Source organism: Kogia breviceps, chromosome 6 (assembly GCF_026419965.1).
Source record: "Kogia breviceps isolate mKogBre1 chromosome 6, mKogBre1 haplotype 1, whole genome shotgun sequence".
NCBI lineage: Eukaryota > Metazoa > Chordata > Mammalia > Artiodactyla > Physeteridae > Kogia > Kogia breviceps.
Genome location: NC_081315.1, coordinates 72,198,039 through 72,217,795, shown reverse-complemented (window position 1 = coordinate 72,217,795; position 19,757 = coordinate 72,198,039). Strand labels below are relative to the sequence as shown.

Genomic DNA, 19,757 nt, shown 5'->3' with positions numbered 1-19,757 from the left:
TTTGGCATATATTGACTCTGAATGCAAAAGGACAGAAACATATCAGCATACTTATCATTTTTTTTCGTTTAAAATGTCTACCATTTATTACAACTTCTTGAAGAAACAAACACCCGCTCTGCTTTGCTTTAGAAGGATGTGCATAACGTTCTGTCTTACCTGCAGTACCAAGAGGAAAATGTCTCTCTTTTTGTTGTTGTTCAAGTTGCACGTCTGGATTTTATCGCCTCAGATAAAGTAAAAGAGAAATGAGACAAATTAAACACAAGGCTGAAAGTGTACGTTGGGACTGAAATTACAACAGGTCTCTACACCAGCCAAAACCCCTAAAGGGGGGAAACCTCAAAACATGTTACCTACCCCCCCACCCCGCCCCGCTGCGGAAAGAATTTGCAGAGGTAGTAGAAGCACAGCAGGTCCCTTTTTGCTGGGGGTGGAGGTGGGTAAGGTGGGGAGTACGTAAACTTTTTTGGAGCGGTTGATTGAGTTTGATCACCAGGTAGGGAGGACGTTTGTGAAAAGATATTGGGGAAAAGAATTGCTGAGAGTGAGCGGGTTTCCCAATAATCTGCAGATGACTTGACTGACCAGCTCCAGGGAAGTCTCCAGCCCTCAGAGCTTTGAAGGGAAGTTGGTCCTGATTGCAGGAGTGTGAAGGAAATGAGTGGTACATCAAAAGGGCTCGGGAAATCAAAGAAACTTCCTGCTGTCTGATTCCACGCAACATGCCTCGAACTTGGTCCTGCGTGGATGCGCTGATGACCAACAAGTACAGGCGTGATGAGTGCCCTCGCCTTCCAGCGGGAGCTGTACCTCTCCTCGGCAGCCACGTCGCTCCGGAGCCAGGGCACGTTGGGGGGCGGGCGGCAGGGCGAGGTCCTGGGGATCTAGGGCCGCGCAAACACACTGCGTCCCCGACGCCGCACCAGCACCCACCAGCAGCCCCCTGGAACCTCGGGGCCTCCAGGGAGTCCCTGAGGGCGGTCGCGGGGCGCAGTCCCGGGCGGCGAGCGGGCTCCGCTCCTCCGGCGCGGCGTGGGCGAGGGGAGAGGCGCTCGGGGGTCCCCCGGGCGCTCGCCGCCGCTTGGGGCTGTGCCTGGGCAGGTGCCCGGCGGGCGGCGGGCAGTGGGCGGTTACCCGGTATTTGGGCGGGGGTAAGGGGGTGTCCCTGCGTTGCCGAGAACCTCGTTAACCCTCCTTTCGGGCCTGGCTCCTCCCCTTCCAGGCGTGGGGCTCGTGCCCGCCGCTGCCTGCGCGCACCGCGCCTCTGCTCGCGTCTCCCCCCACCCAGCCAGCTCCTGCCAACGCTTCCCCCTCCTCCTCTTCCTCCTCCTCCGCCCATCACCGCCACTACGGACGCCTTCGCCTCGTTCTACTCCTCGCGCCGCCGCCACTCCTCGCGCTCTCCTTCGGCTGCTACCAGCCCGTCGCTCCCTGCTCGCCGGGCTGCTGCAGTCTGTCTGTCTGTCTGTCTCTCTCTCAAGTTTCCTATCTCCTTAAGATCAGGGCAAAGGGAGGAAAACACCCAATTCTGCTTGCCGTTTCAGGTAAGGTCGCGCACGTTGGTCCCAATAGGGACCCTTGCTTCCCCATTTACCTTTGCCTCCCGTGCATGGCTCATCTGCCCCCATTCACTCTCCGATGGTCCCTGGAAACCGAAGCGGCTCGGGTCGTCCCCTCCTCCCCAGCATGTTTAAAAAATAATTTCGATACTCTTCACCAGAAGCCTATTTGCAACTACAATAAGATCCGAGACGCCCGCCCGGCAGCACGTTAGCCTGGCTCTTCTATAGTCTTTTAACTTTGCACACTGCGATCGCCGCTGCCTGCCTGCCTCCGCTGGATCACGGAGCCTCAACGCCCCTGCTCGGATTGCGGTCCTCGGCTCCGGAACAGCTGTCAAACGCGTTGTTTCGCAGCAGTTAATCCGAACCCGGCTGCCTCCAAGACGTGGTCTTGGGCAACTGTGGATGGGCAGGGAGGGAGGTGATTTTATTTTATTTTAAAAGGAGTGAAGTAGTGAAGACGTGAGGACTGCAGATCACTGTAATGAACGAAGAATAATCGAAAAAAGTGGGCTGGCTGCCCCTTGCTTTTCCCGCTGTGGTCGCGGAGGCGGTCTTGGTTGAGGGGATGTGGCACGAAATACCCGTTTCTCCTCCCCTTTTTCACTCTCCCCTCCAACCCATTCTTTTCTCTAGCTCAAATGTCAGTGCAGGGTCCCGTGTGTTCTTAATACGTGTGTGTGTCCACAAAACAGTGTTTGCTGACGATGTGGCTGAGGGAAGTTCCTGGCAGAGCAAAGTCTGATTATTTGGTCATCATTCTGTTAAGAGAAAAAACAGAAAGGAAAAAAAAAAAAAGAAAAGAAAAAACCTTCCTCCAGTCATCACACCCTACACACACTCCACTGGGAATAATCTCTATATCTTTAACTCCAATTCCCAGTTGAAATGACATTCTTTGGGGCTATTTGGATGGTGGGACTGAATGTAATTTTAAGTGTATTTTGTTTTTCTTCCATGACTTTACAAAGAGTGGTGATGAAGATGAAACTGAACATCTGCAACATGCAGTTGCTGCTTCTTGTTTTCTTGGTGTGGGACCCAGCCAGGTGAGACAATTATTTACCGTATTTGCCATTTTAAATTCAGGGTAAAGGTGTGTTTCTTGAATGTTATCAATGCAGAGGTGGCTTTTCAGAAGCTGAAGTATTTTGAAGAATCATTTCTAATGAAAAAATATTGTACCAAGAAACAGAGCTATTAAGTGACAGAGACTATTAAAAGTTCACTGCTTCTTTTTAGTGATAAAATACAAAAGTGAATACAAACATTTTCTAAAAAAATAAATCACGGAAGAAAAGAGTGCCCTTTGGATGGCATATTTTTGCAAGAAATTGAAGTGGTTGTTATGTGCGATTATAATAACACCAAAGTTCAGGAAAGAAACCATCAGTTTTCCTTTAAGCCAAACAGAAAAACAAACTAAAATGATTTGAGTGTTAATTTTTTTCTTTTTTTTTTCTTTTTCTTTCTGTCTTTCCTTTTATTCTTAAATGGTCTTGGCCCTTTCCGTCAACATAGAAAACCTAAATGATATGTGGATCTGAAACCTCTAGGTGGAGGTACTATACAACTTCACAATCACAAAAAAAATAAAACAAAAGCTTGATTTATTAATCAACTTTTCATATTATTGATTTAGAAATTTTTACTTCTAAAATGGTACTGTCATAAAAAGTACTTCTTTGAAAAAGTAACAAATTCTGTTTTGCCTGCCTTCTACAAATACCAAATTTAATTTCTGTTGTTTTCAATAGCATCATCTTAATTGTAGTCTTTTCTGATTTTTTTTTTATCATAAATGGGCAGCTTTTATTAATTTCCTAAATTTAGGGTATGGTTTTCAAAATGCCAGAGAACTTAAAATATGATTCATAATAATGCCCATGTAACTATTCCTTAAAAAAATTAGTGTTTATGATTTTATGATACCTTTATTTCCCTTTAAAATTTTCATTTTCCTGTCTCAGTGATTGTCAAAGTTTGAAAATACTTTCTAGAATTGAGAAGAAATCTCTTTATGAAGTCTTATTTTTAATTGGAAAATAGCTCCTCATTTAATATCTTAATATTGAGTTTAGAAAGAAAATGTAACATGTGATTAAAAAACGCTTTCCCCCTAGAGGGGTGGGATAGGGAGGGTGGGAGAGAGGGTGATGCAAGAGGGAAGAGATATGGGAACATATGTATATGTATAACTGATTCAGTTTGTTGTAAAGGAAAAACTAACACACTATTGTAAAACAATTATACTCCAATAAAGATGTTTAAAAAAAAAACAAAAAATGCTTTCCAGTGAAAATCTCTAAGTGGAACTTCATGACCATCTTAGTGATTGGTTTTAAAGTTAGTTTAAGGCAACATAAAAACTTTTGAGGCTTGAGGTATGAACTAATTTGCTTACATAATTTAAAAAATGTTTATCTTTATATCAATATTTTAATATTTTCTTTTCTCCCGAGGATATTTGCTTGAAGTTGGTTACCAATTTTTCGATGTATTGACTATATTTAGCTACTAGCTGTGTAATCATTTAAATGCAAATGAATTCTGTCAATGATATTTCACACAATACACCTTGATCAGAATGCAATTACATATAATCGTTGATTTTAGAGGAGTGAACAAACTGTGGTCCATTAATAATCATTGAAAATCCTCAGTACTTAACCATATTTTCTTCTACTAGTTTTCTGTTCTATATTTGACCAGTAGCGCTCATGCCAGTATTTTATTCTATTATATAAATGATTCTTTTTCTGGACCAGTAATTTAAATCTCTGAATCATTCTGGGGAAAAAAATGGCAGTGAAAAGGGACATTCTGTTTTATACATCCAGTTGCTTCTGCACCAAATTGCTGGATGTCACAAAACCAGGTGTCTGGCTTTCTGATGGAGAAATAATGGAGAAAATCACTGTTTCTAACCCTCTTCTGCTGATATTTTAAGACCACTTATTCTTTCTGCAAATTTCTCTCTCTCTCTCTCTCTCTCTCTCTCTCTCTCTCTCACACACACACACACACACACACACACACACACACACACAAAGTAGCTGGGCATTTTAATCTTTGGATGACCTCTATTGCTCTCCTCAGAGACCAGTCAGGAGGGGTACTCCTCCAAGGCTCTCTGCAGCTGCGTGTGTGCTGCTGATGCTTTCAGAGCCCACCTCCACCTCCTGACTTCAGTGGAGTCTGGAACACGGCCAGCGGAGTTTCCCTGATGTCTGTATTGCACTTGGCCATTGGGTGGAGGTATACCCAAAGTTAGAAAATCATCTTGGCTTAAAAGAGAAAAAGACATAAAAAGAAAAGATATTTCTGAGAAAGATGGAAAAATTCTGTGCCTCCAAGGAGGCAATTTATTTTCCAATTAATATTCAAATCACTGAAGAATTCTTTCAGTAGTCCCTTTGGTTTTTGTACCTTTCCAAATGCAGAACAACATTACTAATAGTATCTGCATGTGATAATCTACTATCATAATATATTCTAGGGAGTGGATTTTAGAAAAATTGAATAGGTCACACAAAATGCGAAGTGGTAGAAATCTGAAATAATTTTGGCATCAAACTTTCTGATAAGCTAATATTTATTATCTATTTCCAACAGCATATTTACCTTCCCCATAGACATACTGGCATTTAAAGAAGTGGAAAAAAAAAAGGAGGAAAACGGGTAACACTAATAGCTTAGGGAGCCTTAGAATTCAAATCAAGGAGGAAGAGCATGTTGGCACTTGCAAAACACACGTATGTATATATATCAGCTTGTAAAATTATCTGTTTAGGTTGGTGCTGGCTAACATCCAAGAAGATGAGGCTAAAAATAACATTACCATCTTTACAAGAATTCTAGACAGACTTCTGGATGGTTACGATAATCGGCTTAGACCAGGACTGGGAGGTAAAAATAGTTTTCCTTTTCTTAAATGCTCACAAAATAATGCCTTTAAAAGTTAAGGGTAATATTTATATTTTAATATATTTTATACATGAATGTATTGTCACATATTAAAAAAACATAGGTAATAGAAAATAAGGTATATGAAATAAACATTATCTCTGATTCCTTTTATACAGACAGAATGTATTTAACATACCTTTTATAGACTACCTGAAGTCATATAGAGCTCAGACTTTGTGCATGAATAGTTTTTAAATTAGTTTATTTATAATGGCTAAGTTTTTCAAACTTAGACTATGTGAAAGCGTGATATTATTGGGCAGATATGCTTGTATAGTATCTTTCATTTCCTTCATTGAATTTTGCAGATGCCTATTTTCACACTAGTACAGATATGTAGAAACGAGAAACATAAAAATATAAAAGAGTATCTGGGTTGAATTTTAGCAACCAGATAAATTTTAGCAATCATCACAGGATTCTGTGATGCTATTTCTTTACACGTGCATGCGACGTTTCTAAAATACAGCACCGGTTTGGCATTCTTGAAACTTTCAAAGACATTTTGGATATATTTTAGCTGTAGGCCTAATTTATTGGCCTGTGGCACAGTTTGATTTCAAATTTAAACATTCATTTTCAACTCAGAAAAACAAATCTATTTTTATCCATAAAGGTAAAGGAAACTAGGCTTGGCTGATGTGTTAAATTTTAATTATCCTTTAGCATAGATGGGTGATACTAAGGAGATTAGGTATAACTAGGGTAGGTGTGTAATTCCTAAAAGGATTCTGAGTCAAAATATTGTTACTCATTAATTCTAACATGAGATATATATATATATATATATATATATATATATATATATCTGCATGCATACATTTATCAAATGTATGTTATACTTATTAGGATGTTCAGTTTAATAACTAATTCAAAGTGAAGACGAATTATTTGAATGCTTGCTACTGACTGAAGGTTTATATAGTTAGCCTGATTATTACCAGGTTGGCAACTTTGCAATATTAAATTGCTTGAAAAGATGTGTAATGACTAAATGCCTGGATGTTTATTTATGTCAATACTGTCTTTGAAAAATGTAGGTGGTTGTTAATTCTATGCATATTTGACAATTGTATGGTTTGCATTGCCCAGGAGTCAGAAAAGGTTGGAAAAGACCCAACTTGTTTTTAAATAATATGCCATTTAATTGATAGTGGTTTTGGACTTGAATCCTGAGTGGTACCTTGCAATTCAAGAGAGAAGTGATGGGGAAGAATAATGCTCAGAAATATGATACATTGTATCTCTCAGAGATAATTCAATTGTTTAATATACACTTAGTCTACTAAAAGAAAAAACTCTCAAGTTTATGAGTCTGTTTCCATTTTGTAAATAAGTTCTTTACTCCAATATAAAATAAGCTAAAAGAAAAGTTAAAATAAGGAAAAACTAAAGGAAAAGAATATTTTCGAAGTAGTTAACATTTCTAATGACCATGAATAGAAGGCATTACTGTCCATGTTAGCATATATAGCAAGGAGCTAATGTCAAACTCATACAACAGAAGTATGCCTAGCATGAGGCTGTCATAATTCATGATTGTGATTTGAGAGGTAGATTGCACTAAGGCAGATATTTTCCCAAGGCTTAGATTTTATTATTTTTTAATAAATCATGTGGTGTCAAAAAAATTTAAGATATTTAAGCTAGATCTTAGATTTTGTCTATGAGATTTTAGGAGAAATGTTTACACTGTGGGTGTATAGTTGGGAAGTAAAAACTACCTGTTGAAGGACATGGATATTGCCATTTATCTCTTCATATTTCTTTCTAAATATCTCTTCCATTCTTTTTACTTCAGTCATCAGCATTCAAATATAGATCCTTGTCACTCATTCTGTAGGTTAATGCAATAGACAAAGTGGCTCTTCTTGCCTAGTGTCTTCCTTCCCCAATCCTTCTCTGATAGTGGACATGTGCTAATAGTTCACAGTCAGATTAGTCTTCTTTTAGTCAATACTTTTCATATATTACTCTCTTGTCTTGATCAAATACCTTTGTTAGCTCCCCATTGCTTTCTGTAGATGGTGATGAGGGGGTAGTGGAAGGAATATAGGCCTTGCATGCAGATGAATCTAGATTAGAATTTCTGCTCCATCTACACACCCAAAGCTGTGCCTTGGCCAGGTAATCTCTGTTTCCTTTCATTTAAAATGGTCATGATGGGGATTCCCTTGTGTGTTATTTGTTGCTTTTCCCTTGATGCTTTTAATATTTTTTCTTTGTATTTAATTTTTGTTAGTTCAGTGAATATGTGTCTCAGCATGTTTCTCCTTGGGTTTATCCTGTATAGGACTCTTGTGCTTCCTGGACTTGGGTGACTATTTCCTTTCCCATGTAAGAGGGTACAAATGAACTTATCTACAAAACAGAAATAGAGTTACAGATGTAGAAAATAAACTTACGGTTACCAGGGAGTAAAGGGGGGATAAATTGGAAGATTGGGATTGACATATACACACTACCATATATAAAATAGATAACTAACAAAGACCTACTGTATAGCACAGGGAACTCTACTCAGTACTCTCTAATGGTCTATATGGGAAAAGAATTTAAAAGAGTGGATATACGTATATGTATAACAGATTCACTTTGCTGTACACCTGAAACTAACACAACATTGTAGATCAACTATACCCCCCCCAAATTAAAATAAATAAATAAATAAAATGGCCATGATGTATTTCTACTTTATAGTGTTGTTGAGATGATTACATAAACTGCAGTGTACACACAGTATACTAGCAGTTAAACACAATCAATTCCTTCCCTCCTCCCATAGGATCTGAACATGACAATCAAGGTTTTTACAATTTACTTCTCTGGCTTAATTTTTACTTTGCCACCAATCTATCCTGTACTTCAAACACATCTATTCATTTTCTCTTGATAATCCATTCACATTTGCTCCCTTAGCATTTGAGGGGAAAATATTCCCCTCTCACTGGAATTATTCTTCCTCATTCTCTCTGCTGATCTAAACTTTTCCTGTGAAGACCAGCTCAGTGTGGGTCCTTTTCAGTAATGAAACCTTTCTTAACTTAATTGAAGCACCCAGATTCAATTTTCCCTCTGTTGAATTTCTTTAGCTGTTGTTGGCTTTGTATCTCACTTGGTATACATATTATGTGCTATCTTGGATTATTTATTACCTTTTTATGTGTCTCTTGTTACCTTAACAAGATCTTAAACTTACTGAAGCAAGGTACTGTATCATAAATCCTCTGTACTCTCACTAACTAAATATTGATTTGCATATGGTGACCATAAAAAATATTTTGATTACTTGATTAACTTTTCTATGACTAGTTAATCATCTGGAAAATGGAGCTACTCACATCGGGCTGACCTTTTAGTTGGGAATGTTGAGGTGATACTTTGTGCATCCTGCTGCAGGAAGGTGGTGTGGCTGAGTGAAGAGAACCTAACTTTAAACTGTGATGATTTAGGTAAAATTCTAGATGGGGTACTGAGCAGTCTTGTGACCTTTCAGTATTTTACCTCTCTGGAGCTACATCTGTCATCTGTAAAATGGGATTACTATTACTATTCTTAGGGTTTTTGATGAATATTAAATACAATGATATATGCAAAGGATTTACCACAGTGACTGGCATATGGTAGAGAGTTAATACATAACAATAACTAGAAGACTTTGAAAACCTTTGTAAATACACTGTTGTAAATTTCAGTTATTATTACGGTTTCTTCTCTGTCCAAAATTCTCAGCCTGAATGTTCATATGTCATTTCAAATAGAAAGTTCAGGGAAATTATTTGTATCATTATGTCCCAGAAATTAATAATAAGGGGAAAAATGGGTTTGATTCAATTGAATATATCAAACTGAACATCTCTATTGATGGATAATCTGAATAATTAATCTCAATTATTATTATTTTTCCTTTGTAACGTTAGTGTAAATGAGTACATAGGAAAGAGCAATCAGTTTTGTATTAAGTGTTAGAAAAATTATTCTTTTCACCTGGCTCTTCAACTTACTAGATCTTATCCCAGACAAGTTACTTAGACATTCTGAGCCTTGATATCTTCTTAGGGAAAATGGGAATATTAGCATTTTATTCTGAGAGGAGGAGGATAAATTGGGACTTCTATACATGATAAGGATAGTACAATAGATCGAATGATAAAATTTTAAGGTATTTAATAATTAATTATGGGTTTTCTTTTTTTTCTTCCAGTTTTATTAAGGTATAGTTGACATATAGCACTGTAAACATTTAAGGTGTACAGAACTATGGGTCCTCTTTAAACTGAGGGCCTGATCACACTACTCAACTGCTCAAAATCCTACAGTGGTTTCTACTTCAATCAGAATAAAACATAGATTTCTTTCGATGGTCTCCAAAGTCCTGCATAATCTGTTTTCCTATTCTTCTTTGGCCTCACCTCACACAACTCTCCTTCTTGCTAAGACTGCTGCAGTCACATTGGCTTCTTTTCTGTTCCATGAAAACACCAGTATACACATACACTCCTTGGAGCTTTTCCCCGACTGTTCCCTCTCCCCTGGATACCCATTGAGGTCACCTTCTCAATGAGGCCTACTCTGACCAATCTGATAAATACTAGGTGTTCATCCTTTAGCAATACTCCTCCTTCTTACCACTTTTTTTCTGTTTTTACTTAGCACTTACTATTTTTTAATATACAAGATAATTTTTAAATCATTAGGTCAATTGCTTACTTTTGTCTTTTTTGCTAGAACGCAGGCTAATTGAGGTTAGGGATTTTTGTCTGTTTTGTTGCCTGGTTCTCAAGCATCTAGAACAGTGCCTGGCACATAGTAAGCATGGAATGAAATATTTCTTGAATGAATTCGATTTTATTCATTTATTTTATTTTATGTTATTTAGTATGCTCCCATGAAAAGAATCGACTATAGAACTTACCTAACCTTAAAATTATCAGAGCAATTATCATTTAATTACTGTAGTGGCCTTTCACTGTTAGCACCGGCGTATTAGGCTGACTTCTTGGTGAATGGAAACAATCACTACAATTATTCCAACTCTTGGCTTATGTTAGCTGTGATTCTGCCTTGAACTAACTGTGTGATTTGGGGGATTTGGGGCGATTCATTTATCCCATCTGTGATGTCATTTACTTACCTGTGAAATTGGAGGGGAGGTTCTACTTTCCCTGTCTGTCTCACAATGATATGGTATGGTTTAAGTAAATAAGAAAGCATAATGTGGCATGCATTGATAGGTATTAGGATCGTTAGGAATAGCAGAGGAGAGTTCTTCAAGGAGAACATCATCATAGAAGGTAGTATCCTTGAAAACATGCCAAGAACATACTGGTAGGTCTTGTGCATTTGGTTGGCTTAGTCCCTTGTAAGTCTGGAAATATATTTACCAAGACCATATGTTCAGCTTAGCTAGAACTTATAACTGAATCAATTTTTCCTTTAGTCTCCCTTTTAGTCATTGGAGCTAACAACTCAGGTACCACCTATGGATTTTGATGTTCCATAAGAGGCTTTCAAATTGTTAACTGAATAAAAGGAGCAACATTTGTGTTTCAGACTGTGTTTAGAGGGTCAATGAAAAAAAGGAAAGTGTAGACAGGCCTTGTATATTTATAACAGCTAACATTCACAATGCTCAACAGTGACAACTATTAGAAATGACAAGCCTTGGTATCTAAATTGTAGATTCAGTCTGGAAAATCTAGATAGAGTACTGTGCTTAACTGCATTTTGAAAAGCTCTTTCAAGGAGCTTGTCTAGATAGAATTGGTACATAGTGCTCTTGTTTTGTCCTCTAAAAACTTGAAGCAGCTTTATGCTTAAAGCCATGAAAAACATGATGTCAGATTATAGACTTAGGGTCTGAGGGTCAGTTTCCAACTTCACTCTTGGATATTTTTCCTCAGACTGTAGAGAGATGATTGATAACATGTTTCTATGAATTTTACTCTTCTTTTTTTTTTTTTTTTTTTTTTTTGCGGTATGCAGGCCTCTCGCTGTTGTGGCCTCTCCCGTTGCGGAGCACAGGCTCCGGACGCGCAGGCTCAGCGGCCATGGCTCACGGGCCCAGCCGCTCCGCGGCACGTGGGATCTTCCCAGACCGGGGCACGAACCCGTGTCCCCTGCATCGGCAGGCGGACTCTCAACCACTGCGCCACCAGGGAAGCCCTACTCTCAATTTTATAAAAATAAAATATAGGATATTCGGTGGGCAAAAATTAGTACAAAAAATCTGGTCTCTCCCAGAACCTAAGAGGGAGTCTGACCTCAAAATAGCATCGTATTATTTTATAAAGAAGTGGTTAAGATCAGTGCCTCTGAATACCAGCATCTTTGAAGTTGAATTCTGTTGCCATACTATATGAACGACAAACTTTTCACTCAACCTCTCCTTGCTTTGGTTTCTTTATTTGTAAAATGGGGGGCTAAAAGTATGTGACTTATTGGTTTGTTAAGTATTTAATTTAAAAAAAAAATTGTTGGAAAGTCCAGCAAACAGAGTAGGAACTCAATACTTGTAGACATTATTGCTGTTATTGTTGATTCTACTACTACTTCTACTATGACTGCAATAGAGTCCATCACTCAATGTTTTCTTGAATTTGTAAAAGCTGTGACTTCTAAAACAGGATAAATGTGTGGCACAGAGAAAAGATATATTTGTATGTTTCTCATGCTATTAGTTTCATTTTGTAGCACACTTTTGTATATGTACAGAATCTCTGGAAACAAAACCAATCACAAAACAAAATGTCAGATAACATATAACAATTGGGCATCATCAGTTCGTGATACTGAATTTGCCTATAAGAACAAAATCATATTTACAGAATGAAAACCTCACTATGAGATGCAGATGATGATTTTAGGGACATGAAACTGAGCATGTCCACCATCCTAGCCTGGGATGTGCCAGGAACTTGAATGGCACGAGCTCTGGGTCTTGCAGGTAGCGGGTGCGTGCCTGATGCTTGACAGCATCTTAGGAGGTGAGGGGTGGTAGAGGCATCAGGAAGGAGATAATACACCGAGAATGATCTGAAATCTCTATATGGAATTGAAAGGGGCAGGGGACAAGTGGGTTGCGTGCTGAGCAGAAAGGAAGCGGCTGAGCCCTCAAGAAGTTTTTGTCTCAGGTGGAGGTGGGGTAAACTTCAGGTACTGGTCCTCCGCTTAACAGCTCTGATGTTCGGCATTCTCCTCATTCAGCAGCTGTGATTGGGGCTGATGGTCCTGAAGAGGCAGGAGGCAGCAGAGAATCTAGTCTCCCTTCCCTCCTGACTAGGTCTTCTGAGATCCCCCAGTGTGCCTGGAGTGGGATAACCTTCTTAGGCATAAGAAGATTTCAGAGCCTTTTTCACTCTCTGCCACCAGATCTTCTCCACCCACTTGCATTTATGAAAAGGTCACAGGAAACACTGAGTTTGATTATTTCATGAGCGAGAAAATAAAAATAAATTAGGATGACTTCACAGAAGTGTGTAAATAGCTTTGGGTAAATATGTAAATAATGGATATCAAGTTTTTTTTCATTTCTCTTTACTGAAAATTATTTTGTGGGAGGCATGAAACAGAACGCAGAAAGGTACTAGGTGCCTGAAGTGGGATGCTGTTTGAGAGGCTGGAAACTCTGGACATGGGTTTCCTTCATAGTATGGGCTTCCTCACAGTGCATGCTAGCTAAAACTAGAAAAACAGTAATGTTATGTGCAGACTTTTGGATTCTTTTTAGTATTACAAGCTGACTAAGAAACATCTTAGCATTTCTGTGCACCCTCACTCTAAAGCTGTGTGTTGCTTGCCTACCCTCTCAGGGAATGGTGCTAAGACAGACTTCTTCAGAAATGGTTAGAGTGAGGTTTTGCAGAACTCTTTCTCAGTTTGATGTTTTAACTATATGCATAGCTTGTGATTATTTTATAGGAAAGGCAGACTGAGTGCGTACACGGCAGCAATGGGTTGCTTTGGATTGGATGGTGGCACTTTCTTCCCAAACAGCATCTCCTGCAAAATTCAAGGGAGCGTCACTTAAGTGAGTGACCCGGAGAATACTGTCCATGTTTCAATGAACTAACGCTAAGGCTTTTTTTTTTTTCACCTTAAAACAGTTTTGGTTAATAGCAGCTTCTTCTCTCAACCATTGCTGCTAGAGAGGCATTGCCCTTAGTCATAATTTTGAGGGATTGTTATTTTTGCTCTTTTCGGTCACAAGCACACCCCACTCACTCTGTTGTTTTCTTGCCAGCTTTTAAGCTCAGGTGCAATCAACATTTTTCTTTTTTTCATTCCTTAATACACAGTGGATAAATTGGACTATAGGTATGACTGATCCATTTGTGTTAGTGTTATTTTTTGATTGCTACAGCTCCACATATTGTAGAAATCTATATTGGTAGTGGAGATGGCCAAGTGAACAACTTGGCCACCAGCAATTCATTACTTTTTGATGTGTTAACATGAAAAGAGTCAAATGAAGTTATTCTAGTAGTTTGTTCCCTAGCACATGTGTATTGAAGGCTTATGATGTGCCAGACACTCTGCAGGATATAAAGATATACAAGGTGTAGTGTTGGTCTCCAGGGGATGAAGTCCCTTGGAGGGCCAATAAAGTAGGTACAGTGTGATTCTCAAAATGAATCGAAACAGTACAATGCATGTTCCATTATAAGAACATGCTACTGAAATAAAGAAAAGAAATCACTTTTACTTGCGTCACACAACTGGAATTAGCCAACTTCCATCTCTATAAGCCTAGTTCATTCATTCCATTGTTTCTTTCTAAGGGCCAAGGATTTGCTGGGTCCTGCTGTAAATGCTGCAAATACTGTGCCGAACAGGACTGAATCTTTGCAGAAATTCATATCATGTCATAGTTTGGCTCTTTCTGCCTTTCAACTATCTTAACAGTGGTTTCTTCTTTCTCTCCTTAATTAAGAATATTGTATAATTATTGTATGTTTTTCTTTATTAAAGTGTAAGTCTTTTCTCATAAAAAGAAGAGTGATTTCTGATATATTTACTGTCAGGCTGAGAACTGTGATATCTACAGAAGAGTATAACATCCAGAGGGCATGTCTTTCTGTGTCTGTAGCAGGGGTGTTGAGAGTATTTATGGTAAAAGTGGCATTCCTAGAGGTAGAAAGGTAAGTGTTTATTCCAGTCAAAACTTCTGGATACTCCTCAGTTCTCTTTCTAAGGAAAACTTATTTTCTGCCTTATCTTAATTTGTTTTGAGCTACAGATGAGTTAAATAATAACTAGACATGAACTGTGAAATAAAAAAATAAATTATATGAGTTGTAATATCATGAGGATTTAGTTTATTTCCTTTGAGTTTTAATGTTTCTGACCCAACACGGAATTCTGAAAACTTGTTTCTAACTTGAAATACCCTCATTCCTCAAGGTCTAGATCTTCTCGCTTAGGAATAAGTTATCATAAGAATAAAATTAATGTTTAAATCTAAAGGGATTTCATATAGAAACTCATTAAATTAAGGATACCAACTTATAAGATACATATAGATCCCTTCAAATTCTCCATTGGGTTTTTGCATTTTAAGTAACTTACATTAGGGTAGATTTGATATCTCTGTATGTTATTATTATACCTTTTAACAAATGAAAAAGCTAGCATATGGAAAAGTGTGACTCCATCTCCATCTTAATTTAATATGAATTAAGTTATGTCAATTTTTATTTTTTTAAATTTTTGTTTTAATATTTAAAACATGCACATTAAGAATATAAAAAATGGTTTTGCATAAAATTCAAAAATACAGTACTCTGTTATAAGAGCATTATTTTTATAAATATCTTTGTTAAAATTCAGGATGGTAGCTCCTTTTTAGGGGAATAAGTGCAAAATGTAGCACAAAGGTTGTCCCAGTAGTATGTGTGGCATTATTCTTTCTGTATTAAAGTATTGTAGGTTTCTTAGAGGACATGCTCAGTCGGAATATTACTAAGTTGATTTAAAACATAATAAAAGAAAAGGTAAGGTTTTCTTCTTCTGATGTAGTATCCAGAGGAATAATATGTCAAAAAGAAGATATTGCTATCTTCAGCTATTTTGTGGAGATGGTTAATAATTCATAAATTCTGTGAATATTTGAGGAATATCATATATTGAGTAGTACAATTGGATCTTGTCTATTGAGTAGAGGAATAGAGTTATGCCACAAAGTTAAGGAAGGTTGAAGAGAGGATAAAAATCATAAATGCCTCCTAAGAGCATTCCCCAACCCATTGTTTAGGTTATGTTTTGTAGTGGTACATAAGTATTTTAGTAAGTACTGGGAAGGCATTTGACTTCCATTAAGAACATAAAAGGATCAGCTGCTTTTAGAATGGTGTGTGTGTGTGTGTTTGTGTGTTTGTGTGTGTGTGTTAAAAACTTCCCTGGATGAAGAGAGCTCCAGACTTAAATTGGAGGAGTGGTTTGGAGGAGGAAGACAAACGTCATGGAATGTTTTAGAAAAAGATGAGAGGCTTCCGTTTTACTCCTATTTACTCGTGGGAAGATTTTAGATTTTGAAGCAAAAATGATGAGTTACTACTCATATATATACGTTGGAGGGTCCACAGTTTTTCAATTATATGAATTTTTTGAAGCCTTTACAAGAGAAATAAGCAAATCGGCCATAGGCAGAGAATTAGGGTAAATGGAACAAATTCATTTTTGCTGCATGATTGCATAAACTCTGCAATTTCTCAAGAAAGGAAATAGTGAGCTAAAATGCTAGCCAGGTTTACAAGGAAGATTAAAGTTTTGGATACCAAGAGAGAGGAAGTCTTAATTAAAAGAAAATGGAATTTCATGGCTGGTGTTCAGGTCGGGTAGAGGGGAATATGGGAGGGTAGATTTAATTAGTTATCTAGGGCATGTGAGAGGATAATCATCGAAGCAAAAAATGTGAAGCTGATGACTGTGCTTTGGAGAATAGCAAAGGAATCATCCAACAGCTATTAGAGGAAGAGAAACTCTAGAGTCTTAAGCGAGTGAATGGGTGGGTTTAGGTGGTGAAAATGTTATAATGGAATGGGGGTGAGTGTAGAGCCATTTTAAAGGGAGTTGCCATTAGAGCATTACTAAGAGAACAAAGTCCCTTGATAACAAAAACCTAAAACTGAGTATCCATTTATCATTCTGAGTAGCTTTTGCTTTAGTAATGATTACAAAATTACAGGATCAAAGAGAACTAACAGGAAAGCTATACACCGAGCTGTACGATCAGTAGTGCTTATATTACAGTGTGTTGCCATTTAATATAGATTAAATATCAAAAATTGACTTGTTAAAACATATAAATCTGAATAATAGTGTCTGAATTCTTAAAGGAGAACACCAAGCAGATGAAGAAGTGAGGAGAATATCTCTGTAGCAGAAGAATTCCTTTCCACTCTCATTCTTTCAAGCTCCCCAGATAATCTGCAGAACTCCTGGAGGTGTTTTTGGCTGCCACCAAACTGATGATCTGACTCATAGCATTAGCAGGGAGGGTCGTTGAGCATTTCCATTATTATCTGTGAAATACGGGGGTGATGAGAAGTCCCGTGGGGCCCAGTTGCTGACTCAGGATGGAGATATTTATGTGTAGATGGAGGTCTGCTTGTTACACGGATGTTGCCTGCCTTTGTCACTCTCCTTTAGCTGCTGCCACACCCAATTTAGTCTTTGTCATTTCTGGTGACAGCTTCTAATACAAGAATTTCACTCTCAGACATCTGACTGCTACCATTTGTAGGGGCAGCTGCAATCTTTGCCACTGTTGCCGCCGCTTTGGAACAGCTGGGAGGTTAAGCAAAATCTATCAGCAGATAAGGAAAAGTGCTCAGGTTCATGTTTAAGTGAGTGGATATGAAGGTTAGTGGGGCGGAAAGTGACTCTTCATCAAATCCTTTCCCTTTAGGGAACTGTTTTGCAGCCTGTCATTTCTGTAATTTCCCCCATCCGCTCAGAGAGGGTGATGTGACACTTTACATACTTCTGTCTGAAGAAGACATTAGCAGAGGATATCATAATCCCCAGTGGATTTTTATAGTGTAAATTTAATGCCAGTTGGAACAAAGGAAACCTTGCTCCATAACTTTGGAATAAAATAATAAAACATAGATGAAAGAAGAATATCATGGTAGCTTTTTTTTAAAAAAAATATTTATTTATTTATGGCTGTGTTGGGTCTTCGTTTCTGTGCGAGGGCTTTCTCTAGTTGTGGCAAGTGGGGCCCACTCTTCATCGCGGTGCACGGGTGTCTCACTATTGCGGCCTCTCTTGTTGCAGAGCACAGGCTCCAGATGCGCAGGCTCAGTAATTGTGGCTCACGGGCCCAGTTGCTCCGCGGCATGTGGGATCTTCCCAGACCAGGACTTGAACCCGTGTTGCCTGCATTAGCAGGCAGATTCTCAACCACTGCACCACCAGGGGAGCCCCCTCATGGTAGCTTTTATCAGTTAAGGATGCGTTTGTCTGAAAGCAACAGAAAAATCTATCTGCAGTGACTTCAGTGGGGAGTCAGTTTTTCTCACAAGAAGTCTAGAGGTAGGTGGCTCCTAGTACTGAGTTCTTAAGTGATGGCATCAAGAACATCAAGAACCGAGACTTTTTAAATTTTTCCACTTCCTCTTCCTTAGTGTGACTTCAGTCCTTTATGCTGTTACCTCCTGATCCCAAGATGGCTGCTGCAGCTCCAGCTATCATATCCATGGTTAAGGCTGGAATGAAATGAAGGGATGGTGCCAGTTCCATTAGTTCCCTTTATCAGAAAAATAAACCTTTCCAGCACTTGCAGCTGATTTCCATATTTGTCTCATAGTTATTACAAGCTAGCAGAGCATCTGGGAAAATGAGTGCCCTGCCTGGGGTTGGGCACATTTCTGCTCTTATAAAACTGAGGATTTATTAGAAAGAAGGAAGATGTGTTGGATATTCAGTAGGCTACTTGGCAATGCCTGCCACATTTACTAATGTTAATAAAAGTTACTTAATTATTTTGTGCCTCAATTTTCTATTCTGTAAAATAGAAAATATTAATTCCAATGATGGGTCAATATACCTAAAGTACTTAATACTTTAATTTGCATACAAATAACCTGGATGGTGATTGTTAAAATGCAGATTTTGATTCAATATATCTCTGTGGATCTCAAGATGTTGGGTTTCTAACAGGCCCTCAAGTGATGCCAATGCTGCTGGTCTTTGGGCCACATTTTTAGTAGCAAGAAAGTACTCAGCTAGGGCTGCCATGCTGTACAACCTCAGGGAGCATTCATACAGAATATAATGCAATGACAAGAAGAGGCTAAGTGTTCACTTATTATTATTATTATCATCATTACTGCCTCTGGTTTACTCTGATAATTAGGAATTCATAATTTATGTTTCTAAAGGTTGTAATGATAAATCTTATTTTTATCAGAGTATAATCACAGATAAATTTATTCCTAATGATACACTTTTACAAAATTGCCAGTAAATACTAGATTGACTGTTAAAGTCTATGGTGTATGTTAAATACAATTTCTCTATCCAGCTATCAGTACACTCTAATTCTGTCGCATTCTATATAAATAAAAACATATCCCTATCTTTTAAAAAATTAAAACTAAGTTGTGATAAAGCCATGATGATATTTGAACTCTGCTTCAAAAGATTTGTTGGATATTACAGTTAGCTAGTTGTGGGAAAGAAAATATTGACATGAAGCTTGTGAATTAATCCAGTATAAATAATTGATTATACAATTTGATTAATTGATTATAAAATTATAAAACAATTGATTATAAAACTAATTTAATTCTGAATATTGTGTTGTGGTAAATAAAATTTTACCACATATGTAATCTTGAGGACTGAAAAATAATAGAGCTCTCTCTTTAAATTATTTTATGTTCTATTTAAGTTGCTCCAAAATTTTCTTTTTGGACAGATGAAAATTGTAATTTCCTTTTAAAAATATTATACATGGTTTGTATGAGAGTGCCTGACAGAGACCAGATTATAAACCTGGAGGATCCAAGTTCTTAAAGAACTGATTAACTTTTTATTTTTAAGACACGAAGAGGGGAAAGGGCCTTTGCTTTGATCAGAAGAGGCTGTGAGGGCAAAGCAGTGTATGAGAGCATTAAAAAAAAACACTAGTTTATCTATGAAAAACCCCTTTCTTTTTATAAAAGGCCAATTATTATCTCTGTGCCTCAGTTTCCAAAACATGAAGGTAAGGAGACT

The 19,757-nt window shown here is 38.0% G+C and overlaps 1 protein-coding gene across 2 annotated transcripts in view; it reads left to right on the top strand.

Moving 5' to 3' along the window:
* The first annotated feature begins 1,052 nt into the window (after positions 1-1,052).
* GABRA2 (gamma-aminobutyric acid type A receptor subunit alpha2) overlaps positions 1,053-19,757 on the top strand; it is a 138,485-nt gene continuing 119,780 nt past the window's right edge. The window contains exons 1-3 of one of the 2 annotated variants that reach the window (XM_067036042.1): positions 1,053-1,547; positions 2,537-2,614; positions 5,359-5,474. In XM_067036042.1, the coding sequence (XP_066892143.1) occupies positions 2,544-2,614; positions 5,359-5,474 (187 nt within the window). In that variant the 5' untranslated portion in view covers positions 1,053-1,547; positions 2,537-2,543. The remainder of the gene's footprint in view (positions 1,548-2,536; positions 2,615-5,358; positions 5,475-19,757) is intronic. The other variant, XM_059066309.2, reaches the window with a different exon arrangement.